At 38.1% G+C, this 11,068-nt stretch overlaps 1 protein-coding gene across 1 annotated transcript; it reads left to right on the top strand.

The window, feature by feature from the left end:
- Positions 1 to 3,638: 3,638 nt before the first annotated feature.
- On the top strand, positions 3,639 to 5,690 carry ubc (ubiquitin C). Its single transcript, XM_075455909.1, has 2 exons — positions 3,639 to 3,745; positions 4,744 to 5,690. Exon 2 carries the CDS (start codon positions 4,751 to 4,753, stop codon positions 5,438 to 5,440), a length of 690 nt encoding a protein of 229 aa, XP_075312024.1. The 5' UTR covers positions 3,639 to 3,745; positions 4,744 to 4,750; the 3' UTR covers positions 5,441 to 5,690.
- The last annotated feature ends 5,378 nt before the right edge of the window (positions 5,691 to 11,068 follow it).

Genomic DNA, 11,068 nt, shown 5'->3' with positions numbered 1-11,068 from the left:
ATCAATATTACAAGCAGCTGACTGCACGGGTCGAACTCGTCCCATCTGTCAAAGTTACTGGATCAGCTACAGATGGAAGCTTGAATTTAATTAATTTGAACACATTTCCAATACAGAGCGTAGCTCCAATAATGAACTCTGCACAAGGACCGATTCAGGAAATCCTTCCTACCAGCAGCCATCACCATCTACAACACCTCCCCGCTGGCTGGAAGACAACTTCAGGCTCAATAGGCTTGAAGGCTCTCCTAAAAAACAATACAAAAAAAAAATAAATAAATAAATAAAACTCTTCATACTGTAGATTTGTATATAGCGAATGTTTATTCACTATTTTTATTTTATTCTATTTTATTTATTCTATTTATTTTATTTGCTTGTTTTTACTTTAATTGTTTTCATATATTTTACTGTATGCTGCTGCAACAAAACAATTTCCCAATTTGGGATGAATAAAGTATCTATCTATCTATCTATCTATCTATCTATCTATCTATCTATCTATCTATCTATCTATCTATCTATCTATCCATTTATCTATCTATCTATCTATCTATCTATCTATCTATCTATCTATCTATCTATCTATCCATTTATCTATCTATCTATCTATCTATCTATCTATCTATCTATCTATCTATCTATCTATCCATTTATCTATCTATCTATCTATCTATCTATCTATCTATCTATCTATCTATCTATCCATTTATCTATCTATCTATCTATCTATCTATCTATCTATCTATCTATCTATCTATCTATCTATCCATTTATCTATCTATCTATCTATCTATCTATCTATCTATCTATCCATTTATCTATCTAAAATCTTCAACGGGTCATTTCCAGGACACCTCAGCTTATTGTGAGTTTTGTTTTTTAGGGTCAAATCCAAGTTCTCCACTTTTATATCCGACATTCTCAAACTCCATCTGGATCATATTCTCCACAAACTACATCAAAACAACCTGAAATAGCAGAATTATGAATGTGATCGTAGCAGAAACCTGGGCTCCGTTAGGGGGGGACGGTGTGAGGCTGTCTGAGCACCAGCGTTCAAACACTTTCTCATTCTGTTGCCTCTTTTTAAACCTGTTGATGTTTATTTCTGTTCTTTCTTCTTTGTGGTGGTTTTAATTTCCTTCTGAATGATTGTTGTTTGAATCTTTCTGAGGTCATTTAGGACTCAAACTTGTCTTTTTTTGCTGTTCTGTTGTTTCTTTGTGGTTATTTCACCAGTGTTTTCATGACTTTTTAATAGGGCTGGGCAACGATTAAAATGTTTAATCTAATTAATCGCATGATTTCCCTGATTAATCACGATTAATCGCATTTGTACGCAGAATCCAAAAATGAATCCAAAAGTAGCGTATAGCCTTTAGCATTTAGCTTTATTCTAAATGTGCTGCCATATGAATGAAAGTGCCATAACATTTGTTGTGCAAACACACTTTTAACATCAGCATCTTTCTGTAGTTTTTATGTAGAAGCCTCGCTCCACTGTCTGTTTCCTTGAATGACTTGCTGCTATCAGTTGTGTGTTTTGCCTTTAAGTGATATTTTAGACTGGAACTACTACGCTGAGAAGACAATTCAACTTGGCAGAGTTTACAGATGACTTTGGTTCTGTCGACTCCGCCGTCTGGAAGAACTTTAACATGAAAATGGCCGAGTAAAAGTTCCGTACCCTTCTCCATGTTTGGTGGATCCGCCGATTACTTTCTTTTCCTGTTCCACAGCAGACAGCAGCAGACTTTTACAGAATAAAAGCCTGTGAGCAGCAGACTTTTACAAAATAAAAGCCTGTGAGCGACAGACTTTTACAAAATAAAAGCCTGTGAGCGACAGACTTTTACAAAATAAAAGCCTGTGAGCAACAGACTTTCACAGAATAAAAGCCTGTGAGCTACAGACTTTTACAAAATAAAAGCCTGCGAGCAATAGACTTTTACAAAATAAAAGCCTGCGAGCAACAGACTTTTACAAAATAAAAGCCTGTGAGCAACAGACTTTTACAAAATAAAAGCCTGTGAGCAACAGACTTTTACAAAATAAAAGCCTGCGAGCAATAGACTTTTACAAAATAAAAGCCTGTGAGCAACAGACTTTTACAAAATAAAAGCCTGTGAGCAACAGACTTTTACAAAATACAAGCCTGTGAGCAACAGACTTTTACAGAATAAAAGCCTGTGAGCAACAGACTTTTACAGAATAAAAGCCTGTGAGCAACAGACTTGTACAATAATAAAATAAATAATAATTTTTTTTTATTTAAAATTATTATTTGTTTTAATTTTGTAAAAAAAAGAAAAAGTTTAAATAAATAAATAAAACCTGCGTCAATGAGCGATAAAATATTTATCGGCGTTAAATAATTAACGAGTTAACGCGATAATAACTAAAAGTTAACTCGCCCAGCCCTAGTTTTCAACTGTTCATCTTGTATCTCAGTTTTAGGAAGGGCTCCTCTGGTGATGTTTGCATCATTTTCTGCTTCTTTGTTGTCTCTTTGTATTATATTTGTGTTATTGTGCCTGTTTACGCTCTTTGTGACTGCTTTGCATCTCATTTTTAGTCTTTTTGTCACATTGCTTTGCTTCTGTTTCTTGTTGTTTGATTGACATTCCAACAGCAGATGCGATGACTTTAAACCTTCGGCCCTTTAATCTTTGTGGTCGTGCTTTCTGTGCCTGTGATGTAATCTTCACAAGCTATCATGTGCTCATTCTGAAGCATTCTTAATGCAAATCGTGGCACCAAGAAGCCTTAAATCAAATAAAGGCTGTCAGGCAGAAGAATATTCCCTTCAGATAAAAGGTTGAGTCAGTCAAACCAAAGCCAAACATCTGTTATCAGCCCAATAATCAATAGGTTTGATCCTATCGGGGACATTCACAGTAAAAGGTTGTAATTAAATAATTCAGGCTGGGCGTCAGAGCTAACCAAACAGTGCAAGTCATGCTACAAGTTTAAACAATAATTAAATTATTATGTTCCCCTGCTCTGAAAATGTTGGAATGAAGTAATAATTAATTACAAGATTTAAGATATTAATTACAAAATATTTTAACTTCTTCCTGGTTTGTTTTGTTCATGGCAACGTCCACATTAACGTGATTTTTACCACTTTTACCGAATCCCAGCGTTACTTCTCAAAGTTTTTGTTTTGTAACTATGTTTTTATGTATGTGGTTTTATTTGAAATATGAAATATATTGAAATATTCCACAATAAAAGGTTGTAATTAAATAATGCAGGCTGGGCGTCAGAGCTAACCAAATAGTGCAAGTCATGCTACAAGTTTAAACAATAATTAGATTATTTTGTTCCCCTGCTCTGAACATGTTGGAATGAAGTAATTATAAGATTTATGATATTAATTATAAAATATTTTAACTTTTTCCTGGTTTGTTTTGTATTTGGCAACATCCACATTCACGTGATTTTTACCACTTTTACTGAATCCCAGCGTTACTTCTCACAGTTTTTGTTTGTAAGTATGTTTTTATGTTTGTGTTTTTATTCAACTGATTTTATTATATATAATATATATATTATAATCGGTATCAGAAGCGTTCTGCTGTGTTTTTGGAGGTAACTATATTCTGTAGTTCCGCCGGTTGGACCAGCGGAAGGATACCAGGTGTTGAGTATAAATTCTCCAGCGCAGCGCTTTGTACGTTAAAAGCCGACCTGATCCTGATCGACGTTCCTTAAAATCACCGGTGGAAACAATTTGCTTGTAAGTAATTTAAGACGTTTTAATCTTTAAATGAACCTATTTTGTCGTAGTTATATATATTTTTTGCGAAGAGGCGACATTATAATTTTTTTTTTAGGATCGAATTATTAGCTACGTCAGCTAACGGGGCCTCTCAGAAAGCTAATTAAGGGTTTCGGCTAACATTAGAACCCCCTCCCCCCTCTCTAGTTGAATTTTTCAGGATAATAAATGTTTATTTAAATGTTAATTCGATAAGAATGTTTAAACCATAATGGATGGGGTGTTTATGGTCGAGTAACAGCGAGAAAACGGCCGTTTGTCGCAGTTTCCGGTTACGTTAGCAACATTAGCTTATTAGCTTCGTGACTTGCTAGCTGCTTTATTTGGCCTGACAAACGAGCGACAATTATTCGGAACAACTTCAGCACCCCTCAAACTTACATTAGTATTTGATTAGCATTTAAATAATTAGTATTAGTACACCAAGCAGTTAAATATGGCTGCTACTTTGAGGCTTCGAGCTGGAACTGGCAGTGATGATTCCAACTGCAGCGTCAGCGAACTGGCGTCAGCGCGGTGACGTAGCAGTTACGTCGCAGTGACGCTCAGCACCAGCTGGGTTAAAGCTGCCGTGAACGGCAATGCTGACTATGCACTAAAATAACAGCAAATAACTGATTAATTATATATTTTTAGTAAAGAAAAACACAGAAAACGGTCCGTTTGAACTGATCAGTTATTAAAACCAGACTTTTTTTTGTTATTTTTATGCTCCTAAAATCTGGCAATGTTTAAATCCAGGCAGAAAACAGTTCTATTTAGCTGTGCATATGACACCTGAAAGTATTTTATCTACACATTTCACTTTTAATTAATTAATGGTTATTTTTAATCGGTTTTTTAATTTTTAAAAATGTTATTATTTTTTAATTTCTTTTTAATTGCCTTCTTGTGATTTTATGTAGCTGTGAAGCACTTTGAATTGGGCTCTATAAATAAAATTGCCTTGCCTTTAGTGTCAAGATGCAGATCTTTGTGAAGACCCTGACCGGTAAGACCATCACCTTGGAGGTCGAGCCCAGTGACACCATCGAGAACGTCAAAGCCAAGATCCAGGACAAGGAAGGCATCCCCCCCGACCAGCAGAGGCTGATCTTTGCTGGCAAGCAGCTGGAAGATGGCCGCACCCTCTCTGACTACAACATCCAGAAGGAGTCCACCCTCCACCTGGTGCTGCGCCTGAGGGGAGGCATGCAGATCTTTGTGAAGACCCTGACCGGTAAGACCATCACCCTCGAGGTCGAGCCCAGTGACACCATCGAGAACGTCAAGGCCAAGATCCAGGACAAGGAAGGCATCCCCCCCGACCAGCAGAGGCTGATCTTTGCTGGAAAGCAGCTGGAAGATGGCCGCACTCTGTCCGACTACAACATCCAGAAGGAGTCCACCCTCCACCTGGTGCTGCGCCTGAGGGGAGGCATGCAGATCTTTGTGAAGACCCTGACCGGTAAGACCATCACCTTGGAGGTCGAGCCTAGTGACACCATCGAGAACGTCAAAGCCAAGATCCAGGACAAGGAAGGCATCCCCCCCGACCAGCAGAGGCTGATCTTTGCTGGCAAGCAGCTGGAAGATGGCCGCACCCTCTCTGACTACAACATCCAGAAGGAGTCCACCCTCCACCTGGTGCTGCGCCTCCGGGGGGGAAACTGAGCTGCTGAACGCACACATTCGCTGTCTCATTCCTCTTTTCTTGTTTTCAATAAAGTTTGAGCATTCCTGAATTTAGTTTTGTTTTTTTTTTTTAAGTTTTTGCTTGTTTTTGCTAATATCTGAGTTCACCGATAACAAAAAAGTGCATTATTGAAATGTTAAAGTGTTCAAAGTTGGTGAGTTTCAGTTATCAGTGAGACCTGAATGTGAAACAATGTGCTGAAGCAAATAAAAAGGCTGCTGGAAGTCACCTGGGTCTGTTATTTCAGAGTTAACCCGCAGGTTTCTGCTTATTTAAGGGTCTTCATTTAACTCTGCAGCTTTAATGTGAACATGCATCATGTCTGGATACACCTAAAAGACTTAATACCTTTGGATGAAATGTGTTCCAACTTCAGAATGAATCAGGAACTAATTCACTTGATGCTTTAGCCTTTAAAACTAAATATAAAATGGGAATTATTTAAATTTTAATAAATGATATTTACACTGGTGCTTTTGACCCTCATACCTGATTTAAAAACTTTTTTTTTTTTTTCATTCTTCCACTTCAGTTCTGATCACTACCAAGTTTTACATTATTTTCAAAAGTGTAACCCTTTCAATACTGCTTTGTAAATGCTCATTTCTGTAAAGGAAGAAGGGGAAAAAACTGCTTTATTTTCAATATATAGGATGCAAAGTGGAATTGAGTAGGGCTAATTATGGTCTGGGACACGGGCCAGTATACCAGTATTTGGATACGTTTAAAATGTCCATACCAATTTTGGAGTAGGAGTGGGAAACTGCACAGCGTTCGGGAAACAAAGGGTTAATTTTCCCCTTCCGCACTTACTTCTTTCAAAGACGGCGTGTCATTGGTGGAGACAGTCTCGCTATCTGTGATTGGCTCACCTTCTGTAGCGCTATGCCTGGCTTGTTGCTAGGTTGGTTGCTAAGCGGTGATGGCGGGAAAACAGCTGAGGTGACCGGTCTTTTGTTCGCTGGCTCAGTCATGTCTGACGCGGGCAGGAAAAGAAAACTGACGGACATAAGAGGTTATTTCACCAAGGCAACGGTAAGTTACTCAGCAGTTTGTCTGCGTCAATGACATTTGGCTCATTCATACAAGATTTGGCTAGTTAATAGGCTCAAAGCTACAAACTTAATAGTTTTTCAGGAAAAAGTGTTTTTCATGTGACAGTTTGTCTTTTATTTTTAATAAATGTTTGCTGGACCTTAATCTTTTGACTGTTAGTGTTTTATTTTTGTGGGAACTGTCCAGAGCTAATAAATGCTTGTTGGTAATGCTAAGTAGTCATCCGCCTACATTTTATTGTTCACACTTTTCACACTTATCTTTGCAGTGTGCACTTTCAAAACTTCACCAGTTAATATTTTATACAAAAAGCACCCAAACTCATCAACTTACAGATCCTGAAATTTCAGAAACACATGTAATAATAAAACATCTTACTGTGGCAATGTCTGCCTGGGCCTGTGATAATGTTGAAGTCACCAGAAACTTGAGTGACATTGTGCCTTTATGTGCCATTATGGTTTACATTAAAAAAATCAGAGGGCTGTGAATCAGATGGGATTTGCCATTATTCACCCCAGAATTGGTTAAAATGCAGGAAACTGCATCTAAGAAATACAACATTTTTGACATTGGTGGGGACCAATGTCTGGGATATGTCAATGATCAGCAACAACATTGATTTTTAGGGATTTTTTATTTCTTTGCTATGTCTGATTTAAAAAAAACAAAACTAATTTCTGTAAAGGGACATTTTTGTCCCCTTTTAAAACAACCTAAAAACATATTTTTTTTCCATAAATCTTTTATTCCACCAGTAACTACCAAGTTTTCAATTATTTTCAAAACATTAACCCTTTAGATGCCAATTTGAACTTTTTAGCCCAAATTTTAAGCCTTTAGGTGCCAGTATTTTCAAAATATGGAATGCAAAGTGGAATTATTGAGTAGGGATAATTATGGTCTGGGATATGTCAATGATCAGCAACAACATTGATTTTTTTTTTTAGGAATTTTTAATTTTTTTTGCTATGCCTGATTTAAATAAAATAAAATACATTTCTGAAAAGGGACATATTAACTTTTAAATTTTTTTTTATGATTTATAAACCATCAAATTTTATCAGTAGAGATAATTATGGTCTGTGATATGTCAATGATTAGCAACATTGATTTTTAGGGATTTTAAATTTTTTTGCTGTCTGATTTTAAAACAAAAAAAACACCTTAATTTCGGAAAAGGGACATTTTTGTCCCCTTTTAAAACTTAAAAACATGTTAATATTTTTTTCCCGCTTTTTCTTTCATAGATCTTTTATTCCACTTCAGTATAACTACAAAGTTTTCAATTATTTAAAAAAATGTAACCCGTTAAATACTGTTTTATATGATGTAAACGCCATTTTCTGTAAAACAAAACACAAACTGTTATATTTTCAATATATATAATACAAAGTGGAATTGTTGAACTGGAATAATTATTGATTTTTAGGAATTTGTAATCTTTTTGCTGTGTCTGATTTAAATAAAATAAAATACATTTCTGAAAAGGGACATTTTTGTCCCCTTTTAAAACGACCTAAAAATATTTTTTCCACTTTTTTTTCATAAATCTTTTATTTAACTTTCCACAAAGCGATCAGAAGTTTGGTTAAAAACCATCAGATTTTAAACGTTTTATTCCATATTTTCAGGGCTTTACATCCACAGTGTGCAGAAGCTCGCAGGTTTAAAAAGGAGAAACACAGCTGAGCGGCTCGGGGAGGGTTCATGCATTCATCATTAACACTTTGGTTCTCTCTACAGGAGGCTGAATGTTTCATCCCAGCTGAGAGAGTCCAGCCTGGAGCTGGATTACAGCTGAGACAGGAGGCGGATGCTGAGCTTAGGGTCGGGTTCACAGAGTGGTTTCTGCGCAGGAGTCGCTGAGGTGGGCGTTGAGGTGAGCGGTGGGCTTCCCCTGACGGCCCCTCTGGGTTTCAGGCGGCCCGTTGGGCTCGTACAGGCGGCGCTGCTGCTGCTGCCTGGAGTAGAAGCCAGACTCTTCGCTGTCTGACTCCACCCGGATGCTGACCGGAGGCAGGGGCTGGCGTAGCAGAGACAGGGGGTCCGCGGGGGCCAGGCTCATCAGGGAGTGTTCAGGTGAGGGGGGGCAGGTGATCTTCAGGTGCAGAGTGATGCTGGAACAGTGTTGGTGGGACAGTTTTAGGAGCTAAACCCTTCCTGTTGTCTTGCAGGTCAAAAGTGAGCCACCACCATGTTTAGCTGCAGAAAAAATACCTTAAACTATCTTTTTCCATCCTGAAATGTTAGGACTTTTCCTAAAGGGACCCCATCATTAGAAAAAGTCACACTTTATTTTTGTTTATGTTTCCATGTGGGCTGTACACCACTAGGGTACAAAGATTGTCTTTTGGGTCATTTTTGACACGTGAACAGGCACGGACTGAGCGGTCTGGCATTTGGGCACATGCCCGAAGGGCCGCGGCCCTGACAATGCTGATCGCGGGCCCGACAATACCCATCCCGGGCCCGCAGTCACGGTCGGTCATCACGCTCCCTAGTCATCCTAAAAGTTCCTTCTTACTGACCCTTCAGTGGAACCTTTTCGCTTTTTATACCACTAAAATCGCTATACATTACACACTGACGGTGGGACCTTGATGATGTGTTTTATTATGGTTAATTTACATTCCATTATTTTATTTTATCTGAATATATCTTCGTACGATGTAAAAATGTTTAAAATAAAAGAAATGTATACCTATCTATGTTCTGTATGTTTTTGAGACAACTGGAGTAAAGCAATGCATTGTGGGAATTTCATTTACCCGGCTCCCGCCGGAGCGGAGAAAAAGAGGGACAAATTGAAAAGAGTTATAACTAAGTAAATATAAATAACTTATAATCTATGTTGTAGTATGCCTTCTTGGCTTGCTTGAAAAAAAGAACATGACGAAGTTTTGTCTCTGCAATCGCCAAGAAATACGTTCACAATGGGATAGCAACTACACAAATATGGATATTAACAAGATGTGTTGCACAGACGCTACGAACAAGACAAGGTAGGGGCCGAAGGATTTCCACTAATCATTGTGTCCGCCGTGGCACTATTTATTTTTATATTTCATCTCATCTCTTTGACGTAGGGTCTGTCTGTATTGTCACTCACTTTTCTATATCAGTGTAGCCTACTGTCATAAGCTAGTCTGTGGCTAGTCTGGCTAACCTAAAGAGTAATACAAGGCACACTTTTCACGATGTGTAAACCTGTTTAGCTTGTGGTAACTGCCTGGTAATCTATGGCAGGGCTGTTGTAGTTGTTCTTATTCCTATTACTAACTTCATGACAATGGGTTCTCGATTTGACGGCTTGTCTTGCTGACAATTTGCTTTGTATTTAGCTCTGGACTGGTTAGTTGGACTACCATAACTGTCTTGTCATGAAGTATTAGCTGGGTCTCTCTCGAGTGAACAGCGATCTAAAGAAGGGACTTTTGCATATAAACACAGGGTGCAGGAGCGAAGTGGACATCAAAAACAAGTCGACGATTGTGCGTGTCTGTCTGTGCGTGTGTGTGTATGTCTGTGCGTGCGTGCAGGCAAGTTTGATGCACGGTGCCTGTTGTTTCTAGTTTGAAGCTTAATTTTGGTTTCTGAAACTTGAGTTTAGATGTGGATGTGGTGCGCTGTCACCAATGTTTGTATTGAAGGTGCGCGTCACCATTTTTCTATATGTCTGTGTGTTGCAAGTAATTACTACTGAGAATCGCCACATCATTCCATCTTCTTTGCCTATTGATGTAATATGACATTGCGCGTCAATAAATGCTTACAGAATGCGTCATGTGGCGAAGTGTGTGTGCGTTTGTGTGTGTGTGTGTGTGTGTGGGGGGGGGGGGGGGGGGGGGGGGGGGTTGGCAAATGCTGGTCTACGGGCCGCTTGTGGGTGCAAAATGCCAGGGCCGTTTTTTTACCCCAGTCCGTCACTGCACGTGAATTATAAAAAACATTTAAACAGCAGAAAAAAGTTCACTGTTTTTTTCCCTTTCAATATAATTAATTCAGAAGTAATTACTTCACATTTATATAATAGCAATAATAAACCTTTATTATGTCAAAGAAAACTGAGAAAACAAGAAAACTGTTGGTCCAACTGACAGTTGGTTTGTGGTTAAAAAAAAAAAAAGTGTAATCCTGAAAACTGGTGAAACTTTTTGTATTGTGTAACAAAAAATACATGATAAAAATGTATTGAGTTGAGTTGAATAGATAAATAACAGGTGGTTTCATCATACAAAATAGATTTTGGATTTAAAATTCAATTAAGTTGCTTTATTTTGGGGCTTTGGTAGGGCGGGGCATTTCTGACCCGTAGGACAAAGGAGAGTAAACACAATGTTAAGACCGCACAAAGGGTTAAATCAGGTGTTCAACCAGTCTCCCTGAGGTTAGAATCTCATTTTACAGAGAAATCTGGCCATGCAACCAATTAAAAACCAATTCTAAATCAGTATAATGTGTCTAAACCTTCAGCTGGGATGTTTCCCAGAGCTCAAAGAGATTTTCTTTGCCGACACATGAAGAAGAAAAGCAGGAATCTTTGATTT

The sequence above is a fragment of the Odontesthes bonariensis genome, chromosome 22, assembly GCF_027942865.1.
Source record: "Odontesthes bonariensis isolate fOdoBon6 chromosome 22, fOdoBon6.hap1, whole genome shotgun sequence".
Classification (NCBI taxonomy): domain Eukaryota; kingdom Metazoa; phylum Chordata; class Actinopteri; order Atheriniformes; family Atherinopsidae; genus Odontesthes; species Odontesthes bonariensis.
This window is presented reverse-complemented; position numbering and strand designations above follow the sequence as displayed.

Bases quoted from the DNA above. Each gene is read 5' to 3' on its own strand.
- ubc (XM_075455909.1), top strand. From the start codon at position 4,751: ATGCAGATCTTTGTGAAGACCCTGACCGGTAAGACCATCACCTTGGAG.